Source organism: Lissotriton helveticus, chromosome 1_2 (genome assembly GCF_964261635.1).
Source record: "Lissotriton helveticus chromosome 1_2, aLisHel1.1, whole genome shotgun sequence".
NCBI lineage: Eukaryota > Metazoa > Chordata > Amphibia > Caudata > Salamandridae > Lissotriton > Lissotriton helveticus.
The window spans coordinates 34,192,819-34,216,015 of NC_136058.1; the positions used below are offsets into that span (position 1 = coordinate 34,192,819).

A 23,197-nucleotide genomic window follows, 5' to 3' on the forward strand; every position below is an offset into this window, starting at 1 on the left:
ATGCAATAGGTCTCGCATTAGAAAAGTTGGAGTTATTGGTCTTGTAAATGACATATTTTATTTATTTGTTGGTTTTTAAAATTGCTAAATTGATGGCTTTGTCATTTACAATGCCAATAGTTATAACTTTCGCGAATGTGACACCTATAGCATTTGGAATGCAACATGTTTTGTATTTATGTCACTTAGATGGCAGCTCTGGTCGTTAGGCCACATCTCTAGAGAGCAGGAGAGTGCAGCAGGGGAGAGAAGCACAGCAATGCAATAGGTCTCGCATTAGGAAAGTTAGAGCTATTGGTATTGTAAAGGACACATTTTTTATTTATGTGCTTGTTTTGAAAATAGCTAAATTAATAGCTTTGTTATTTACAATGCCAATAGTTTTATCTTTCGCAAATGTGACACCTATTGTAACACAATATGTGTTGTGAGGGTGAGGGGTTGAGGGTGAGGGTGAGTGAGGGTGGGTGAGGGTGGGTGAGGGTGGGTGAGGGTGGGTGAGGGTGGGTGAGGGTGGGTGAGGGTGGGTGAGGGTGAGGGGTTGAGGGTGGGTGAGGGTGAGGGGTTGAGGGTGAGTGAGGGTGAGGGGTTGAGGGTGAGTGAGGGTGAGTGAGGGTGAGGGGTTGAGGGTGAGGGGGTGAGGGTGAGGGGGTGAGGGTGAGGGGGTGAGGGTGAGGGGGTGAGGGTGAGGGGGTGAGGGGTTGAGGGTGAGGGGGTGAGGGGTTGAGGGTGAGTGAGGGTGGGTGAGGGGTTGAGGGTGGGTGAGGGGTTGAGGGTGGGTGAGGGTGAGGGGTTGAGGGTGAGTGAGGGTGAGGGGTTGAGGGTGAGTGAGGGTGAGGGTGAGTGAGGGTGAGGGGTTGAGGGTGAGTGAGGGTGAGGGTGAGGGGTTGAGGGTGAGTGAGGGTGAGGGTGAGGGGTTGAGGGTGAGTGAGGGTGAGGGGTTGAGGGTGAGTGAGGGTGAGGGGTTGAGGGTGAGTGAGGGTGAGTGAGGGTGAGTGAGGGTGAGGGGTTGAGGGTGAGTGAGGGTGGGTGAGTGAGGGTGAGGGGTTAAGGGTGAATGAGGGTGAGTGAGAGTGAGGGGTTGAGGGTGAGGGGTTGAGGGTGAGTGAGGGGTTGAGGGTGAGTGAGGGTGAGGGGTTGAGGGTGAGTGAGTGAGGGTGGGTGAGGGTGAGTGAGGGTGGGTGAGGGTGAGTTAGGGTGGGTGAGGGGGTGAGGGTGGGTGAGGGTGGGTGAGGGTGGGTGAGGGTGGGTGAGGGTGGGTGAGGGTGGGTGAGGGTGAGTGAGGGTGAGTGAGGGTGAGTGAGGGTGAGTGAGGGTGAGTGAGGGTGAGTGAGGGTGAGGGGTTGAGGGTGAGTGAGGGTGAGGGTGAGTGAGGGTGAGGGTGAGTGAGGGTGAGGGGTTGAGGGTGAGGGGTTGAGGGTGAGGGGTTGTGGGTGAGGGGTTGAGGGTGAGGGGTTGAGGGTGAGTGAGGGTGAGGGGTTGAGGGTGAGTGAGGGTGAGGGGTTGAGGGTGAGTGAGGGTGAGTGAGAGGGAGGGTGAGTGAGGGGTTGAGGGTGAGGGGTGAGGGTGAGTGAGGGTGAGGGTTGAGAGGGTGAGTGAGGGTGAGGGGTTGAGGGTGAGTGTGAGTGAGGGGTTGAGGGTGAGGGGGTGGGTGGAGGGTGGGGGGTTGAGGGTGAGTGTGGGTGAGGGTGGGTGGGGTTGAGGGAGGGTGAGGGGTTGAGGGTGGGTGGGAGGGTGAGGGTGGGGTGGGGTGAGGGTGAGTGAGGGTGAGTGAGGGTGAGGGGTTGAGGGTGAGGGTGGGTGAGGGTGAGTGAGGGTGAGTGAGGGTGAGGGGCTTGAGGGTGAGGGTGGGTGAGGGTGAGTGAGGGTGAGTGAGGGTGAGGGGTTGAGGGTGAGTGAGGGTGGTTGAGGGTGAGTGAGGGTGAGTGAGGGTGAGGGGTTGTGGGGTGAGTGGGGTTGAGGGTGAGTGAGGGTGAGGGTGTGTGAGGGTGAGGGGTTGAGGGTGAGGGGTTGGGGGTGGTGAGGGTGAGGGGTGAGGGTGAGGGGTTGAGGGTGAGTGAGGGTGAGTGAGGGTGAGGGTGAGGGTGAGTGAGGGTGAGTGAGGGTGAGGGTGAGTGAGGGTGAGGGGTTGAGGGTGAGGTGTGAGGGTGAGTGAGGGTGAGTGAGAGTGAGGGTTGAGGGTGAGGGGTTGAGGGTGAGTGAGGGGTTGAGGGTGAGTGAGGGTGTGGGGTTGAGGGTGAGTGAGTGAGGGTGGGTGAGGGTGTGGGGTGAGGGTGGGTGAGGGGGGGAGGGGGGGTGAGGGTGAGTGGGGTGAGTGAGGGTGAGTGAGGGTGAGTGAGGGTGAGTGAGGGTGAGTGAGGGTGAGTGAGGGTGAGGGGTTGAGGGGTTGAGGGTGAGTGAGGGTGAGGGTTGAGGGTGAGTGAGGGTGAGGGTGAGTGAGGGTGAGGGTGAGTGAGGGTGAGGGGTTGAGGGTGAGGGGTTGAGGGTGAGGGGTTGAGGGTGAGGGGTTGAGGGTGAGGGGTTGAGGGGTGGAGGTGAGGGTGAGGGGTTGAGGGTGAGGGGTTGAGGGTGAGTGAGGGTGAGGGGTTGAGGGTGAGTGAGGGTGAGGGGTTGAGGGTGGGTGAGGGTGAGGGGTTGAGGGTGGGTGAGGGTGAGGGGTTGAGGGTGAGTGAGGGTGAGTGAGGGTGAGTGAGGGTGAGTGAGGGTGAGTGAGGGTGAGTGAGGGTGAGTGAGGGTGGAGGAGGGTGCGGAGGGTGAGGGAGGGTGAGGGAGGGTGAGGGAGGGTGAGGGAGGGTGAGGGAGGGTGAGGGAGGGTGAGGGGTTGAGGGTGAGGGGTTGGAGGGTGAGGGGTTGAGGGTGAGGGGTTGAGGGTGAGGGGTTGAGGGTGAGGGGTTGAGGGTGAGGGTTGAGGGTGAGGGGTTGAGGGTGAGGGGTTGAGGGTGAGAGGGTGAGAGGGTGAGGGTGAGAGGGTGAGGGTGAGGGTGAGGGGTGAGGGGTTGAGGGTGAGTGAGGGTGAGGGTGAGTGAGGGTGAGTGAGTGAGGGTGAGTGAGTGAGGGTGAGTGAGGGTGGGTGAGGGTGGGTGAGGGTGAGTGAGGGTGGGTGAGGGTGGGTGAGGGTGGGTGAGGGTGGGTGAGGGTGGGTGAGGGTGGGTGAGGGTGGGTGAGGGTGGGTGAGGGTGAGTGAGGGTGAGTGAGGGTGAGTGAGGGTGAGTGAGGGTGAGGGGGTTGAGGGTTGAGGGGTTGAGGGTGAGTGAGGGTGAGGGGTTGAGGGTGACGTGAGGGTGAGGGTGAGTGAGGTGAGGGTGAGTGAGGGTGAGGGGTTGAGGGTGAGGGGTTGAGGGTGAGGGGTTGAGGGTGAGGGGTTGAGGGTGAGGGGTTGAGGGATGAGTGAGGGTGAGGGGTTGAGGGTGAGTGAGGGTGAGGGGTTGAGGGGTGAGTGAGGGTGAGGGGTTGAGGGTGAGTGAGGGTGAGGGGTTGAGGGTGAGTGAGGGTGAGTGGAGGGAGGGTGAGTGAGGGGGTGAGGGGTTGAGGGTGAGTGAGGGTGAGGGGTTGAGGGTGAGTGAGGGTGAGGGGTTGAGGGTGAGTGAGAGTGAGGGTGAGGGTGGGGTGAGGGTGAGGGGTTGAGGGTGAGTGAGGGTGGGTGAGGGTTGAGGGAGGGTGAGGGGCTTGAGGGGAGCGTGAGGGGTTGAGGGAGGGTGAGGGTGAGGGTGGGCGAGGGTGAGTGAGGGTGAGGGTGAGGGGTGAGGGTGAGTGAGGGTGAGGGGTTGAGGGTGAGTGAGGGTGAGGGGTTGAGGGTGAGGGTGAGGGTGAGGGGTGAGGGTGAGTGAGGGTGAGGGTGAGGGTGAGTGAGGGTGAGGGTGGGTGAGGGTGAGTGAGGGTGAGTGAGGGTGAGGGTGAGTGAGGGTGAGGGGTGAGGGTGAGGTTGAGGGTGAGGGGTTGAGGGTGAGGGGTTGAGGGTGAGGGTTGAGGGTGAGGGGTTGAGGGTGAGGGGTTGAGGGTGAGGGGTTGAGGGTGAGTGAGGGTGAGGGATTGAGGGTGAGGGTGAGGGGTTGAGGGTGAGGGTGAGTGAGGGTGAGGGATTGGGGTGGGTGAGGGTGAGGGTGAGTGAGGGTGAGGGGGTTGAGGGTGAGAGGGTGAGTGAGGGTGAGTGAGGGTGAGGGTGAGTGAGGGTGGGTGAGGGTGAGTGAGGGTGAGTGAGGGTGAGGGTGAGTGAGGGTGAGGGGTTGAGGGTGAGGGGTGAGGGTGAGGGGTTGAGGGTGAGGGGTTGAGGGTGAGGGGTGAGGGTGAGGGGTTGAGGGTGAGGGGTTGAGGGTGAGGGGTTGAGGGTGAGTGAGGGTGAGGGATTGAGGGTGGGTGAGGGTGAGGGGTTGTGAGTGAGGGTGAGGGGTTGGAGGGTGAGTGAGGGTGAGTGAGTGGTGAGTGAGGGTGAGTGAGGGTGAGTGAGGGTGAGTGAGGGTGAGTGAGGGTGAGGGAGGATGAGGGTGAGTGAGGATGAGGATGAGGGTGAGTGAGGGTGAGTGAGGGTGAGTGAGGGTGAGGGGTTGAGGGTGAGTGAGGGTGAGTGGGGGTGAGGGGTTGAGGGAGGGTGAGGGTGAGGGGTTGAGGGAGGGTGAGGGTGAGGGGTTGAGGGTGAGGGGTTGAGGATGAGGGAGGGTGAGGGGTTGAGGGAGGGTGAGGGGTTGAGGGTGAGTGAGGGTGAGGGGTTGAGTGTGAGGGAGGGTGAGGGGGTGAGGGAGGGTGAGGGAGGGTGAGGGGTTGAGGGAGGGTGAGGGGTTGAGGGTGAGGGAGGGTGAGGGGTTGAGGGTGAGTGAGGGTGAGGGTGAGTGGAGGGTGAGGGGTTGAGGGTGAGTGAGGGTGAGGGGGTTGAGGGTGAGTGAGGGTGAGGGGTTGAGGGTGAGTGAGGGTGAGTGGTTGAGGGTGAGTGAGGGTGAGTGAGGGTGAGTGAGGGTGAGTGAGGGTGAGTGAGGGTGAGGGGTAAGGGTGAATGAGGGTGAGTGAGAGTGAGGGGTTGAGGGTGAGGGGTTGAGGGAGGGTGAGGGTTGAGGGTGAGGGAGGGTGAGGGGTTGAGGGTGAGGGTGAGTGAGGGTGAGGGGTTGAGGGTGAGTGAGGGTGAGGGGTGAGGGTGAGTGAGGGTGAGGGGTTGAGGGTGAGTGAGGGTGAGGGGTTGGGGTGAGTGAGGGTGAGGTGAGGGTGAGGGGTTGAGGGTGAGTGAGGGTGAGGGGTTAAGGGTGAATGAGGGTGAGTGAGAGTGAGGGGTTGAGGGTGAGAGGGTGAGGGTGAGTGAGGGTGAGGGTGAGTGAGGGTGAGGGGTTGAGGGGTTGAGGGTGAGTGAGGGTGAGGGGTGAGGGTGGGTGAGTGAGGGTGAGGGAGGGTGAGGGTGAGGGGGAGTTAGGGTGAGGGTGAGTGAGGGTGAGGGTGAGTGAGGGTGAGTGAGGGGTTGAGGGTGAGTGAGGGTGAGTGAGGGTGAGTGAGGGGTTGAGGGTGAGGGGTTGAGGGTGAGTGAGGGGTTGAGGGTGAGGGGTTGAGGGTGAGTGAGGGTGAGTGAGGGTGAGGGTGAGGGGTTGAGGGTGAGTGAGGTAACCTGGCATGGTAACCTGAAAAAAAGGTGGGTGTGAGCCATGTGAAGGGGTCTGCGGTGAGCGCGAGACCCGAAAAGGCAGAAGTGGGGAAGGAGAGGCTGCGGGTAAGGGTATGCACGAAAGTAAAATGTGCACAAATAGGGCCATGCGGTGGGCGAACAAAGCAGAAGCGTCTGGCAGGATGGTGGTGCCGGAATAAGCTGTGCACATGTCAGGCCATGCTTCGAGTAACTTATAGAGATGCGGCTGACAGGATAGTAGGGTTGAGAGCAAAAGCGCCTAAGGGGCGCCTGTGTATATGCTGCTAATAATTAAAAAATGCATATGAGAACTGTATTATCGCAAATGATGGAAAAGATATCTCACCTGAAAGAAAAACAAGAAAGGAAACAAGACGGAGGGCATTGCTGTGGGGAGGGGGGGGGGGGGGGGGGGGGGGGGAGGAGAAATGCACACGGCGGGCAGGGGAGGGGGCGGAGCTGGGAGAGCGGCATGAGGGTGTGAAGCAGCCGGGGCCTTTGAAGTGGCTTCACTTCAAAAGGTGTGGGAGGAGTGCTGCTGGGGAACAGACGGCGATTTGGTGATGTGCACGCGCATTTTAGGTCAATGCGCTTGCGCATTGACCTAAAAGCCACGGGCACAGCACCAAATCGCCAGTTAGGTAAACTTTGTTTAAAGCCCTATAGTCTCGCTTCTCTCAATGCGCATGCGCATTGATAGGTCACGAGACCTAAAAACGTAACTCCTACTGCACACCCAACATAACGCTTTAAACAAAAGAAAGATCTCACATGAGCAAACAATTTACCTGGACACAAACTCACACAAACCACTTAAAAAGAAAACATGGGACACAGATTTCAAATTTCTCATCAGACATGATTGATGGACTTTCCAGTTATGCACCTAAATGCACCCAGTCAAAACTAATTACAATACCAGGAAAATAGTTATTGGTACTATAAAAGTAGATACAAATGTAAAGCAGGGCTTTAGTGCTCTTACTCTAGTGGTAAAATCAGGGGCCACAAAGAGAAACACATTGGATCAAAAGCTGTAACACTCTACAACATAAAAGAGATTATCGCATTGAAATGTCCTTTATTGTTAGATAGTGGCTATTCAACACTTATCTGTTATACAAGCTGAACAGTACATGAATAGAGACAGCAGAAAAATCAACTTTCTTGCATTTTTTGCCATGCCATGGCTTGAAGTACACTTTTTATATTTCCTAAGCTTACGTTCAGGTATAGTTCTGGATCCAATCCTAGCCCTTAAAAGGGAGGGGACTCGACCATCTACTTGGCAGTACCATGCAGAGCTGCAATATCCTCCTTCCTTAGTATATCTAACAAATTCATCATTACCGGAGATCACATTGAGGGATCACGTTTAAAGATGGAGGTTACAGAAAAACCGTAAAACCGGTTTTCTTGGCCTGTTGGCAAGATATTACAGATAAAGCCACAATTAATTTCCTTGGCATAAACTTGGCCCTGGCAAAATGGGTACACTTGCTCCTAGCCATCGGGCACAAATCGAATAAACAAGCTACAGTAGATTCACCAGTGAAGGGCCAATATCTTGACATAACAGTTGCAAAAAATAAATCCTATAAAGTGGGGCCCACCTGCAGGACCAAGTTCTGCCCATGTTACACACAAAAGTATACGAAATTTGAAAACGGGGAACTCAAAACAACGCTAGCCATAATGCAACCAATATCCAACACTCACAGTTTGGACAAGTTAAAGTGTTACATTGGTTTGAGCGCAAAGAATAAGTTGGTGGCTAAAGCACCAGTAGAATACAAAGATGTGACTGTCCTGAAGAAGTTCCAGAATATGGGATGAAACTCTTTGGCTGGCCCATCGCTGAGTATTCTAGAAATAACACACTTCTGGAATAAATATAAAAGTAAATAAAGTATTCAACATAAACGTTAAAGACTATTTACTGTATTTCACATGAATCGAAATAACTGCTCATTTTAGAAAGCACACTTTGATTGGAAGTGAATGTTGCATAAAGTATTAGACAGTAGAATGGCATATTTTGCGATCATGGAATAGCAAACCACAATGCAATACATAGAAGTAAATCAATTTGAATCGGGCCTTTCTACATACCTTGGGGGTTCTCTCAAGTACATTTGCCCAGTCTCAGTCAGGTATGGGGCTCCTAGATCCCCTTCCCATCTTGCCCGCAGGGTTGCTAGTGGCTGAAGTATGACTCCCACATTGCTCTGTATAGGCATGTGACATTGTTTCAGTGCCCCAGATAGGCTAATATATTGGCAGGCTTTGTGTTTTCTTGGTTCTGATGTACCCCGTCTTCTAGTGATGGCGAAAGGCTGCCATCACTGCCCTGTGAAGCAAAAAGTGGCCCTGAGAGAGCAAGAAATCCGAGCGGAAGTCCTCGAAGGGGAAACCTTCTCTCTCTTTGAATAGATCCCCAACCTTTGTTGCTCCTGCAGTTACCCATTCCTCCGTCGCCCTCCACTGTCCCCCGCGGGGTAAAACTTTCAGCATCATGGGCATGTTGGGTGACTATGGGACTGGGCGCGTGTCTTCTGGAGACATCTGTTTCAACAGGGCCGCATTACTAAGAGCGCTCTGGTGGCATCTACTGCAGGACAGCCGGTCTTCAATTACACTCTAGGCAGCACGTCATGTTCTGGGACCAAATACCCCACTATGATACCCTGTGTCTGTCTGCCTGCAAGCGTGTGAACCATTGAAGTTGCCCTGCCTAATACGAAGTCTCAAAGTCTGGGATTGCTAGGCCCTCGTTGAGCATCGCAATGCTTTAACATGGATAAGGCCACTCTTCCAGCCCGACCCCCAAATAAATGCTGTGATCAGGGTGTCTAAGTTGGAAAACCGCATTCTAGCGATCCAAATGGGAAACGCCGCAAAGAAGTACAATAGCCTAGGAAGGGCCATCATCTTCAAGGCAAAAACAACAGTTGATGGACAGAATGTAGAGCGATGTCATACATTCACCACCCCAGTACAGAGATCTGGGCCTAAATCAATCGTTTTTTTGCTCAACACACAACCCCAGTTCAGAAATGGCCATATGCAAATCAGCCTTGACCCTGTGCCTCATGGGAACAGTCCAGCCCGAATTGCCAAGCCATGTCTTCCCTGGACCGGAATCAAGCATCGTAGGACGATTTCTGGCTATCAGCCGTCTTCAGCCAGGATAGCTTGACTCCAGTGGCGTGGAGCGCACGGGACTCACATCTGAGCATACCCGTTCAACTCAGGGTGACAAATGCAAAAACAACAGTTGATGGACAGAATGCAGAACAATGTCATACATTCACTCCAGTACAGAGATCTGGGCCTAAATCAATCGTATGCCCAGACGTGGGTCCCATGCTCACTAGGTCACTGGATTCAAGCTATTCTGGCTGATAGCCAGAAACCGATCCTAGGATGCTTGATTCCGGTCCAGGGAAGACATGGCTTGGCAGCTCGGGCTGGACTGTTACCATGAGGCACAGGGTCAAGACTGATTTGCATATGGCCATGTCTGAACTGGGGTGGCTTGGTGAGCAAAATAACGATGGATTTAACCCAGATCTGTGACTGGGGTGAATGTTTTGCCATTGTACAACATTCTGTCCATCATTTTGTGTGTTTTGCCGTACCAACATGGGCAGCATCTTCCAGAAATCTATATTGGTGCACAATGACCCGACAGCTGATTCCCACATTACTTTCAACCGGATCAGGTGGTGGGAAAACCTAACCCCCATAGAAGAGAAGCCCTGAGGCTCCCAATGCAGGGTTCCAAGGCCTTCTGGTGGGTCCCTGACCCCCGCGGTCGGGAACAATCTAGATTTCTGCCAATTGACTTTTAGACCACATAGGGCTCCAAACTCCTCTATCATTCTCCTAGCTCCTACAAAATAATCTCCTACATCGCAAAGGAAAAGCAACCAGGCATCCGCATACAGCACTATAGGATGGTGATGCATCCCATCTGTATACCAGGATTTCGACTTCCAGTTTGGGCTAGGCTGGACAGGGGTACCATAGAGGGCACGAAAACCAAGGGAGACAGCGGGCATCCCTGTCTTGTCCCTCTCCCCACTGTATCGTTTCAATATTGTTCAGCCAGTATGGACGCCAGCCTTAGGGTCTGTGTACAGCAATCTAAACCACGTCAGGAAGATTCTCCCCAATTGCATCTGTTCTACTACCCCATAAAGAAAGCTCCATTCAGGATGGTCGAAAGCCTTTTCTAGGTCTATTGTGAACAAAGCTGCCGCCTCACCATTATAATCATTAGCTTCTAAGATCGATAATCGTGGCCGTATATTGAGCCCTCTATTTTGGCCCAGGATAAATCCTGCCTGGTCAGGATGTGCCAGTTTAGTCATATACGTGAGGAGTCTAGAGGCTAAGATTCTACTCAGTATTTTGAAATTCAGATTGATCATCAACAATGGCCGATAAGCGCTACAGTCATAGGGTGGTTTACCCAGTTTTAGGAGTGGTACTAACAGGGCCTCACTTGCGGAGCTGGAGAGGCATCCCATTGTAGCGTAGGGGACGTAAAACTCCAGTGTAACCAGGTTTTACCCCTCACCAGGCACAAGATATTGTATTTGCAGGTAAACACATCCAGAGGCAGGGTATGCATACTGAAAAACATAAATAAATTTGATAACGACAGCTTGCCTGGTCAGCTTAGATTTTCTTCAGCAGTGGTTCTAAACCTGTGGTCCGGGACCCCTGGCGAAGCCTACTCAAGGGGTCCGCGACTGCATCGAAAATTAAGTGATTAACAGATTAAGTGTATACAAATAAAGAAGCAAAATGTACAGTTGGAAATTTTAAACCATTCTGTAAATGTAACGGAATTGGAGGCTACAAATTAAGTTAGTGTCCTCCGATTGATTCGTGGGAGTAGTGCAAGGGCATCAAACAAAATTTAGTATGGATGACGAGTGACCTCGATTAATTTAGAAATGCTCCCTGCCGCCCATTGCAATTTTGTTATATTAAAATATTTGTTAGTGAACTAAATTAGATATTTCATCTTTTGTGTATTTGTTTGATGAATGATGTTTTTTGTGTATTGTTTTGCACTTTGAATCATTGAAAAGGGTTTGGCCGGGGTCGCCTACTTCCTGTAATGACTCCGTGGGGGTCCCTGGATTCAAATAATGATTCAGTGGGGGTTCTAGTAATGATTACGTTGGGGTGGTGGGGAGGGGAGTGACAGAAGTAAAAATGTTAAGAATCTATGGACCACAGAACCAAAAAGAACGAAGATATCATTTAGGAATACTAATCTAACATGATACGAACAAATTAGAGCGTGATTAGAGTTTTTGCTGTTAATGATGCGTACAAATTATAAAACATGGGTTTTATGTTCAGGAGTAAAGTCCAGAAGGATATTGAAGGGCTCTAATTAAGAGGCAGTATCTCTTCTCTCACTAACTATGACTGACAACGAAGAGGCTTACCTCATAACTACTTCATACTCTGTTCCAAGAATTGTAGAGTATGTTATTTTCAGGCAGTAAATGTTGCTCTAAGACACTTCATGAAATTAATTTTTAAGACAGCTTCATACTTACCGAAATTAAAGCCGGTTCCAGAATGATCGCTTTGAGAAGCTGCATCTAATTGCGCAGAAGTGGACTGTGCTCTCCAACTACACCGTGCAATGCCTTTCAGCACCTACAAAATAACAAGCACAGTTTCAAAATATACATTTTAGGACTTCTGCCACCATTAGCTGGGCCTCCCTTAAGACTAACTGGGTTAATGAGGAGAAAGGTCTGAATCATCAAACCAAGATGGAAGCACAACAAGAGACAATGCACAGACTACACAGAAAACCTGCGTAGTACAGATGAACCATTACACATTCACTACACAATGTCGTAAACTGATTCAGGCACCAGGTCTGGCGGGATTAAGAGATGTAGGGTGCCAGGAAACAACACAAAATGTAAGTGGGTGGAAGCCTCCCTCTATGTCCACCTCACGATTCCTAGATACCTCTTTGTCGGTGATGCCAAACGCACTACTGCAGATACCAGCTGCATTGATACTTCCCAAATGCAGAATTAAGAGGCAATTAGAAGTGATCCCCTAGGCACCTATAGTATTAGGGGGGAAAACAGTAAATCAGCACTATTGCGTCAGTTTCTACACGTTTTCCTTAATTCCAGGCCTTGTTGTTGGTACAAAAGCCTCCAGGTTTAACTGGGGGATTGGTATCTGGAAAACAATGCATTTTACCGAACTTTGTTTTTCAGATACTTTTGGCATGATTTTCAAAATCTAACCTGTTGACATGTTGGCAAGTAAGACACATTTGAAATCCTATATCCAACAAATTTCTTCTGGAACATTATTTTTGTATTTATGTTGAACTTTGTATCAGACAACGGTCTTGTGCTCTCTCTCTCTCTCTCTCTCTCTCTCTCTCTCTCCATACATCTGAGGATTCACAAGAGTGAAATGCATTTGGGAAAATACAACAGGGAATTTGTTTTCAGAAACCTAAAGCAGTAATTTATTTATTAGCCATAGACATTCCAAAAGAGCACCGAAGTGGCATGGCAGATATAATGCTTATATATGTGGACTCATTAATGCCGCTATGGGAGATTAATTAAATTAAAAACAGACATCTTGTTTAGTGCTAAGTTATTTGGAACATCAGTAGATCGACTCCTTTGTAATACCTACTATTCCTTTTCTTTGCAAAATTATTTGAGCTACTGGTAGTAGAAAAGAGATTCACCTTTAAAATCAAGAAATGTGCTCCTTCGGTAGTATCAATGCCTTCTGAGTGCAATGCATCCTGTATCTGCTGGTCGATTGGGCGTTATCAGGTGCTCCGCATGTTCTTTATATGGAAGAGGTGAGCTGGCCTGAATAGGAAGCGCGCTTTAAACTATTTTGCTGGAATAACTATTTGTCAAAAGATTATCGCTGGTAGCCTCTAAAGAGTTAGAGAAGGGAGTACCATCTTAAGTAAAGTAGTTCACGTTTCATCAACACAGAGGTTTCACTAGTTCTTGCTGAAATAAAGCCTTAAGGAATTGATCTTAGGTTTATTAATTAATATGTGCCCAGCTTATTGATTGACTAGTCTGTAACGTACATGTATTGAACCTGGAAGAAGACACAATCCTGACCTTGTTCATTGACAACAGGATTGAAGACATGAACTTAATTTTATTATTTGGTAGAACAATGAAAAAGAATGGCTAACTCTTGGCAAGTCACCCAGGTAAATGTATTTCAGTCTTGACTTTTGGATTTGGATCCAATTAATTCTGTGTGTGGTTTTTTTTGGTTTTTCTTAACACCTTTATTTTGCATTTCAACAAATTAAAATGCTACATAGTACGGTTCCAGTGAAAATTCAATGTTTACAAAAACCTTGGGGGCAAAGTTCACATACAAGTAGAAAGTACAAATGCCACTATGGTAAGAATTCCCCGTTTTACAGACATGCAAGATAAGGAATGAAAAACAAAAATAAAAGGGAGGAAATATGGCCCAAATCCCCTCTTGGTATGGCATGGGAGTGGAAGGTTATCATTCAGAATGTGGGTCCCTTGGCGAGCCACTCCATGTGTCTACAGGGGACATAACATGAATATCAGCCACTAACAATGTTCTAGACATAGTCAGGCGTAGTCTACCCTCCTTCTGTTGTCTCCATATATATTTAGTGAATAGGTGCTAGGTTGTATCGAATTTGGCCACCCTATCCCTGATGATTGCCGTTAATGTCTCCATGGTGTAGATGAGCACACCCTTCCCCACCACATGTTCATGGACTGTGCCTGTAGGATCCGCTTCTTATGGTTACCCCCACTTTTTTGATTGACGCCTCACTGTTTTGTCTAATCTGGCTGAGATCCTGCTAATTAGGCCCCAGCCGATCTGCTTTCTCCCTTATATTGACATACATTTACTTTGGTACACTCCAGATTGGATACTGGGGTATGGTTATAAGTCCCTAGTATATGGTACACCATGTACCCAGAGCATAGGTACCCCAGAGGTCTCCCATGGACTGAAGCATCTATTATGCCCCTCATTAGAGGCCATGCAAAATGGAACTCTAGGTCTGCTACTGCAGCCTGTGTAAGAGGGTGCTTGCACCCCTTACTTTATATATATGTTCACTATATCTAATGGTCACTACACTTAAAACTTATAAGTCACCCCTATAGCAGACCTTATCAATCCTGAAGGCAGGGTGCTGGGTGTTGTGAGAGGGTGCACCTGCATGAGCAGAGCCCCTCTGCAGCCTTCCGAGACCATTCTCCCAGGTTGTCTGTGACTCAGCCGGACAGAGGTGCATTATAACCTCGCGGTAAATGCGATCCTGAAACAGCTGCATAGAAAAATGACGTGTTTGGTATCAAAACACCTTGGAATCATACCTCCCACACCAGTAACTGGTGTGGGAGGTATGATTTCCCCCCCTTCTGAAGCGAGCTTCGTGGGGTCAACGGTCTACCCGGTGCCAGCCTTCTCAAACCAGACAGCATAAAATGGATGCTGCCAGCCAGAAACACATTTGTGCCCTCCTGCTGCTGGGGTAAGCTTGAGCAGAGGAAGGCAGCACAATAGGCATCCCATCACGGGGAGGTGTGACCACCTCCCAGACAGGGTTTAGTTTATTGGGGCATGGTGGGTGCACTCTGAGAGTGCCTGAAAGTCTGCACAGGGGGCACATTCGGGGTCCCTGTGCATAGTCCAGCTCAAACCAGTTCTGGGAGCTGTTGGCTCCTGCTCTGGCATGAAAAAGGACATGGGTGTAGCTACCCCTCTGTCCTGCCTCTCCCCTAGGAGGGTCCCCTGAATCTGTCCAACCCTCTCCCGTGGGTATAAAATGGGTTGCCTGGCTACAGGACATTAGATTTTACAAAGACAAGATTCTACAAGAAGAAACCACTGGCTTTTGACCATCTGGACACCGTGAACTTCGCTGAACTTCGACTGAGCTTGACTTTGTCCCCCTTTCTGTCCGAAGCAGAGTTGGTGCCGTGATTCCATATAGACTCCGTGCAGGACCTGTGGAGCACTTACGACAACAGAAGAAACTCCCTTGGAGTGAAGGAGTCACGCCCCTGCTTAGCAGGCACCTAAAGTGCAACTGACCGGTAGCTGCTCTTGAGCTCCTGCGGCTTCAGAAGATTTCAGCAACACAGGTGGGCTCCTTAAAGGTCCCTGAGGTCGATCTGCCCTCTCACAGAATCTGAGGCCAGTATCCCTCATGGGGGCTGCGTAACCCGAACCCCTGTGCATCGCGTCCAATTGCAAGTGCATGTGCTTGTTGGCGATTCCTGAGCTTGTGCATTGGACTCCGTGTAGTCCTGACCCTGAGCAGTATTTGCACCAAAGAACTCCGGCTTCCTCGCAGCGAGGGCCCCATGGGCTGGTGCTTTGCAATCTTGCTCGAGGTCCCCTTGCGACTCCTGGTCCTTCGGCCTGTGGGTCCCCCTGAGGGTCATCTTGATTGTTCTTAGGCTTTACTGGTTGCTCCAGACGTGCCCTGACTCTCCATTGCTTGGAGAGTCCCCTGGACCTTGCTGGTCCACACCGTAACCCGTTTGTCCCTCCTGAATGGGTTGCTGTTGCTAAGGCTTGTTGGTGCTCCCGCCGGACGCCGACCCCTCAGCACTCGACATCCGTCGTGGGACAGCTCACCTCCGGCTCCTTGTCGTCCTAGATGCCTCTAGGACCTTGAGGCTGCAAAGTCAAGCATCCCTTCATCGCACCTGAAGCACCCTACAATAGTGGGCATTCGTCTACCGAGCACTCTATCCCCTCTGCTTTCAGGTTCCTTCCATCCAGAATCCAGGCTTGGATTCCACCGGACCCTTTTCACCTTCACGGCAGCACTACTTCTTCACTTCCTTCCATACAGAACGACAAGAGTTTCCGACGCCACTTCAGCCCTATGCACGCGGCTTCCCTGGGATACGTAACTCTGAATCTACTGTATCCACGGGTGGGGTGGCTCTTTCAACTCTTAAGTTCCGAAGGGTTTGCTCGAAGTCCTCCTAGAAGGGTCCTTAAACTTTAACTTTGCAGCCATGACTTTCCCATAGAGTTAACGGAGCATGCAGTTGTATTTCCTCACTGCACCCTGGGTCTCCTGTGTCGTCACCTTGGGTGGTTCCTTGGTGTTCCAGCAATTCTACGTCTACTAGGCCCTGTTTCTAGTCAAATCATGATTGTTATACCACTATTTTAGTATATGGTTCGGTCTCCCCCTGGAGTCTGCTGTGTATTATGCTACTTGCAACTGTCCCATTAAGCCAGCATTGTGTGATTTGTGTTCTAACATTGTGTAGAGGGTAGTAGAGAGTGCTATATAAATAAATACTTATTTTTATACAACTACTTTGTGGTTCTCCTTCATTTAGTCGTTCAGGAGGTGATATTCTGGTAAACCAAGCTGCTTTACATTCCTTCAAGATTAAGCCTGAAGGCTGCTCTCCATAGCTACCACTAGGATAGCGTTCATAAATGTTATCTTTCACCACATACATCATAAGGGTCGTGTGGATTGGTACAGGGTGTCCACTTTAACTAGTGGACAGCATATACCAAGCCACCGTGCCTGCAGTTGCTTCAACATCTGACCAATGTTCAATCTGGCGGCCAAGAGGAGGTGGGAAATAAAACACCTCTGGAGGGTGATGTAGGATAAATTCTATCCGCACTCTGATTCCCCCACTAGTAGGGGGATAAAAGGGAAGTAAATGTTAGTTATTATGTGTATTGTGCTAAGAACTTCACACCAGAACGCCTGAACACTGGGACAAGTCCACCAGGTATGGAGGAACTTGCCTCGTTCTGCACACCCCTTTAACAATGATCAGAGCCCCCAAACATCTTGGAAAATCGTACGGGAGTTAAGTACCACTGTGTCAATATCTTTCATGCGTTCTCTTTATATCGGAGGCAAATGGACGATTTGGCGGCTCTATGTCATAATCCCATGTTTCGTCTGGGATGTCCTTGTTAAGCTCCTTCTCCCATTGTTGAGATATAGCGTTTCAATAGGGGACTCCTCCTGTTACATGGCCCTACCGGCCTCCCAGCCCAGTGAAGCGTCGGAGTAAGTTTATAAGAATACCTCTGAGTGAGTGTGAATTTCTCTGCTAGGTCTTCCCTCAGTCTTAAGTCCCCATTGGAATAAAAAATACGTAGTGAGGGTGAACAGCCCGAGTCCAGCAGGAGGATCAGGAGAAGTCAGTCCTGGGGGAAACTCTAGGTTGTGCGTTAGAGAGGTGAGCGGTAAAGAATAGAGCAGAAGGTATGTTACATTCATGTTTCTGAAACGAGTAAGGCAAGATGTTAACTAAACAAATGCGCACAAAGAATATGGATAACTGTTGATAACAAGACTAATATATGCTCAGCTAGCAACACTTAAAACGTAGCACAAGAGTATCTGAAGTAAATATTTTGCACAGAACACCCCCCCCCCCCCCCAAAAAAAAAAAAACCACACAACAACCACTGGTTAATATGTTTATATTATTAATGACTTCGGGCCACCAAGGCGAAAATCCCTGGTCACGAAAAGTGATGGCATGTTGCAAACTATTGGCTACCAGACTTATTTTGCAATGCAACCCCTATGTACTAATAAATCGCATTGCAAAATGGCATGTCACAGAATATTACATTAGACTGGTCGCCGTTTGCAAACCTCTATGATTGGCTACAAACTCAGGGACGGTGGTCTGCAAAGAATAGCAGACCATCACTCCCGTGTTTGAATTCAAATATGGCATTTTTGTAAGCAGCCCAAGCTCCCTAAAGAAACTGGTGCTGATTTTTAAAAAATCTGTTTCTGTACACTTTAGGGTTTTTCCAGAATCAAGCAGTGTGGTTCCATGGACCACTGTCTCCGTCTCCTCCTCCTCCCCACAAGTCACCAGACAAGATTCCCCAAGGAGAAGCTGACCAACAGGAACAGCTTATTCTATCCAAATACACTGCCACCTCTTTTCAGAAATAATGTTTTTAATGGGTTGCAACCACAAACCACAGATACATACTATTATGAACTACAATTAAAAAAGGAAGCACTTTTCATTCACTTTCTACTTGTGATTTGGAAGGAGTTGGAAAACCGGCTTAGCACGTCTGAAAAAGGTTTTCCGACTCACACAATGGTTTAATATATAGCAAAAGGCCTTTTTTTGCCCACAAACACTACGATTTTTGTGACTTTAATGAGTTGGGCCCATAAAGTAGCTTGTGCATTTGAGACTTCATGATCTGCAATGCCTTCAAACATAATGAACACTAAAAATGTTTTCTTTTCCACAGGCATTCATACAGTCTTAATGAATTTAGAGAAGGACTACAAGAAGAGTGATGAACTAGCTCCTTCACAGGCTATGTTCACTTTCTGGTGGCACTCTCATAAATCTGGTTAAACAAAGCGTTTCTGAGATAATCTGTCTGCTTTCCTGAGCGATTACACAGAGAGTAGGTGAATAGCAAACCATGACGGAGGTGCCAAGGTTTACAATAGACATTACATTATCGAATTGCCACCAGGTGCAAATATCATAAGTGGCAATTACAGCAAGAGTCATCTTGCTGATATTTGCTTACAGTAAGAAATAAAGCAAGGGTAAATGTACTGATTGATGATCATAACATTTAAATTTAGTGTCAGCATAAACCACTCATGGATCATTAGAGTGTTTAGTGACCACAAGTCAGGTACTGAATCAAAATGCTCAGCTGGTGACAAGTTTCAGCCTTTTTAAGACTAGATCAGCGCTCATCTTGTATCATGAAGGATGTTCTGTAATTTTTGCGTAACATTTTGTTCTGCTAAGGGGTGGTAATTCATTTACCATTGTGTTATAATTTTCCATCTGTAAAGGGCTGGATTTTACGGATGTATGTTAAGTATCTATTTCTGAAATAAGGTCGAACAGTTCCAGAAGTGATTTTAAACTCGGCTATTGTAGTGTGTTTATCTAGGTACCTGTATCGATATTCCTATTCTTGGCCCTTGCCCGGTTATAAATCAATAATATCCCTACAACGGCACAGAAACCCGTTTCATATATTAGTCATAGCGCATGCTGTCACATTAAGCAAGCACTATTCCTCCAGCCCCCTAGAAAGCACACCGAGTTCTTAAACAAATCCAAACCTCGAGTAACCTGGGAAATCCCAGCCTGCGATGGTTTTGATTCCGTCCGAGAACTCCTGTAGATCACTGTAAGAACGACCAGTTCTTAGTGACATCTTTATTGCCGTCTTATGTACATTCTTACGTCAAATCCGGCACCTTTCAGGTATAAATATACCAACGCTGCCTTAAGCAAACACACGGTGGTGATGAACCTGGAGCAGCGACTACTTGCCGGAGAGCCCAGCTGATGAGAGCCCACGGACGCTGCCCCTCCCCTTTGACGCGCTGAGAGAGACGCTGTCTTTTCTCCTGCCGAGAAATCCAGCTTCCAGCGTTTCCAGCTCGCCTTCGCGGGTGACTGGGATATCGAGTTCTGAGAGAGAGATACCAACCCTCCTGCCTTCAAATCCCCAGGTACTGAACTGACTTAACCCTTACAGAGAATTCTTGAGTCAGATTCTTGGCAAACCAAACTTAACTTAAACTGCTACTTACTTACTCCCTCCCATGTATTAGGCTTAGGTCAGGTACACCGGGGTAGGCGTAGTTAGAAGCACCAGTTGAGTAAGATTAGTCAATGTATATATGTATGTATCTATTTTATCGATTTTAAGGTATCATATGGCTAAGAAACCATATCAATGCTTTTACAGTATTATTTCATAATCCTGTTTTTACTGTATGCACTTTACTTAACTATAAGTATTGCATTCGTAGCAATTCATTTCTCTTGTATGAGGAAAGAGACTGCTCAATAAATAACACCTTTTATTGAAAAACGCTCGTCTCTCTTTTTCTCTGCAAATCTGGTGAAACTAAGTACGCACGTATTGACTGAGTAAAATAGCTGTCTTTTGTTTTCACACGACTCTAGAGATACACTCTTAATCAGGGAGAGCAAAGTTGTCTTGTTTTATGGTTGTCAGAAACTAAATCCCTTCTTGTCTATCCAGGGAGGTTAAACTCCTCCTCGCCTATTCGAGAAAGTTTCTAGTGAACTCTGAGCTAACTGGCACACAAAACTTAAGTCTAATATAGTCAGTAAAAGACCTAGTTAACCTCTGTCCTACGTCTATACTATTGAAGATATTATTCCAATGCGCAGAGCCTATTGGGAATATTGGAACTACACTACACTATAGAAGGAAACATGCTTGCAAGCTGGCATACCTCTGGGAGGATTTCGGTCATTTCTTCATCAACACAGTATAGTTTATTTTGCCAAAGTGTTTCTCTAAAAAACTGCCCATCTGTTTTGATTTTTTACCTAACAACGGGCCTGAGCATACATTTTGCAAAACATTTTCACTTCAGAGAACACACAGAAAAGCATTCGTTTTTGTCATTATTCACAGAAAACGGTTACAAATGTTGTCCATATAAATTATGCATTACAATAACAAGTAATGAGGGGTGCCAGCTACACATACTATTTGTGGCCAACCAATGAGTGCATGGGCATTCTATCAGCGGGGGTGCACCACAAAATGTAGCTTTGAAACCATTCGTTAAATTTAAAAATTCCCCACGTATGAAGAAGTAGCCAACAGAAAGATTTTAATGTCAGCCAAACTTCTAAGGAGGCCGAGCGAATTATGGCCATTCGAGACTTTGAAAGGGAAAGCACTGTTTCGGTTTTGCACTACATAGGATCAAAATAAGTTATTTTTTTATCAGGAAAGGAGGTCTGATTTTTGGTGTTCTATTAAAGGGATGTTTAAAGGCCTGCAATCCCAAATATGCTAGCAATGAACAGGGGGAAAATATTACAATTGTGATGCTCTTATTGCTTAATTTTCTTGTTAAAATGTAGTACATTTTACAGACGGTACTGGGAGAAGAGCGGTGTGACTACAAACAATTTGTTTTAAAGAAGAACTCCGTTATTACTAAAAGTCACGTAAAGACACTAAAATAAAGCTTCTGAAATTCTCTAGAACCAGCATGACCCTGCTCCCATAATAAGCTTGAAATCATACCAAAAATCACAGGAAAAAACACACAATTTCCAATTCACAAAGTTTAAGGTAACAGATGATTTACACAAAGGCTGATCATTGGCCTCATATTTAAGTATGTTTGAATAATGTGCTTAGATTTAAATAACTAGCCAAATGTTAACCTCCTGCACTCCAAAAATGCATGAGAGAGAGGCTATTTTGAAGTATAAGATCATGCTGTTAATAGCAAGCAACCTTGTTATATCCTTTTTTCGATCAATAGATGGTGCTACTGTTTCTCCTTGAAATCAAATTCTTACCACAGACACGGGTGCGGAAGCGGAGGTGGGGCAGACGTGTGATCAATTAGAGACCGGAACGTGCTTCTATGGTATTTAATGATGTCTAATTTTTAAACTCTGGAGAGAAGGAGTTAAATTAATTGCCCACCTCGTACAAGGATTTTGAATTTTTTAAATGTGTGATGTGAACAGTTAATAGGCAATTTAGACCATTTTGTTTAAATTAGTCGTGTGATTTCAGAATAGTTTTTGGGGAATGTATAAACAGAACTTGAGAGCTATTTTCACAGGCTGATCCCTTATGTACGAGGTCTAGCCCCGTAAACTCATGAGAAGCGGACAATTAAGTGCCCGAAACACGTGGTGGCATGGAAGATGCTGCCATGACAAACGTGCTTTAATGGAATCGAATTAAAAAAAAAGAGGACTGATCTTTAGAGGATATATAAAAATAAGTGCCTTCCAAGTGGGAACGCCAATGAGGAGTGGAACCCTTTTCTGATGAATGAAGAGTTTTCAGCTTTGCTTTGGATGCTTGCTATCTGTTGATACATGCTTGACATACCAACAGTGCAGACTGAACCAGAGAATCTGGAAGTGCAGAGGAACAACTTTAGAAGTGGTTGAGGCAAATTTCTACTAAGTTGGAATGCAGTGGTAATGCTTGAGGCAATGTCAACAATGTGATAAGGTCGGACGCTTACTAGATTGGCTGGTAAACAGAAACTACAGAGCAGTAATGGCTCTATTGGATGATGCAGGGCAGGGATCAAATAGCTATCACTAAAAGATTTAAATAATTTAATACTATCCTATATTCCCAGAAAGCACAGCATGACAACGGGCTGATTGAGGACATAGAGGACGAGGTACAACTAACATGGTGCGCAGGAGAACTGAATGAGGAACTAGGTGTTACAGGCCATCATCAATGATTAATTTTGAACTAAAATACAGAGGATCAGGGTGGATCTGTAGAGCACCATCACACACAGCAGGAAAGAGTTTGTAATAATGGAGCAGGTTAGACAGTGGAGAGGTGCGCACTAGCTACTTTGGATGCCCACAAAGCATTGGACACTGTGAATCGACAATTCATGAATAAGGCACAAGAGCGACATGAGATGCGGAAAACAAATTCTTAAAATGGGTTGCACTCCTCTATAAGGATACCGCAGCACAAGTGAGAACTGAGAAATATGGGTCAGACGGAAGGGAGATCGGTGGAGACAACTGTAGGGGTGCCATTTGTACCCTTCTTTTTTTGTACGGGATTTTGGTTAATTATTACGGTTGTTGTATCATAAGATGACATATTGCCAACCTTGAAAGACTGGACTGATATCTGGGACAGGTTGGAGAGAACACTGTAAAAGGTGGGATCATCCTCTGGTTTTATATTGAATTTAACAAAATCACTGATGAATCCCCTCAATGGAGTAGATCTAACCTAGCCCTGCAGCAGCAAGCAATGCCATTCAGATACTTGGGTTTACGGATGAGCAAAGAGCCGCAAGATAGTATTTAAATACAATATAGATAAAAGACTGAGAGAACTTGAAGCCACAATAGATAGGTGGTTGAAATTTCTAATATCACCAATCAGACAAATTGCTTTAAGCAAAATGACAGTCACACCAAAAGAATTATATTTGCTGCAACAAATGTGTTTCCACAAGTTAGATGAACGTCTTAGGACGCTGTACTGGAGCAATTAAGAGTAAGAATAGCATTAGATATATTGAGCTTGCCTTGGGAGGAAAGAGGCATGTCCACCTGACTTTTAGGGCATAGTATCCAGCTACAAAATTAAAACTTGCAGTTCCATGCCTTGACACAGATGTGTAAGATCCAGTATGAGAAATTCTTCAAATACTAATACAACCAACAGAACTGATGGTGCTCCCACTATTGTCAGGTAAAGAGCTTAAAAAATGATAACACACATACAGACAGTGGGGAAGGTATGCCAGTGTACGGTGAAGCATGCCTCTGTTGGTTATGTGGTGCACAGCAGGGCTTTAAGTGGGCTGGGTCTCACTGGTGCCGAGCACCGGCAGTTTTTAAAGGGGGGCCTTGAAACGGGTCTCCCTGGCCCAGGCGGTCCGTTTCTTTCCCGGACTGCAGTGACAGCAGGCACATCGATGTGCGCTGCTCACAATGCTCACTTCTCACTAGTGTGGGCATGCTCACA

General features: G+C 48.0%; 1 protein-coding gene across 2 annotated transcripts in view; it reads right to left on the bottom strand.

Moving 5' to 3' along the window:
* ACADM (acyl-CoA dehydrogenase medium chain) overlaps nucleotides 1–23,197 on the bottom strand; it is a 227,167-nt gene that overhangs the window by 155,044 nt on the left and 48,926 nt on the right. For both annotated transcript variants that reach the window (XM_078668541.1, XM_078668536.1), the window contains exon 2: nucleotides 11,185–11,287. In XM_078668541.1, coding sequence (XP_078524667.1) covers nucleotides 11,185–11,287 — 103 coding nt within the window. The remainder of the gene's footprint in view (nucleotides 1–11,184; nucleotides 11,288–23,197) is intronic.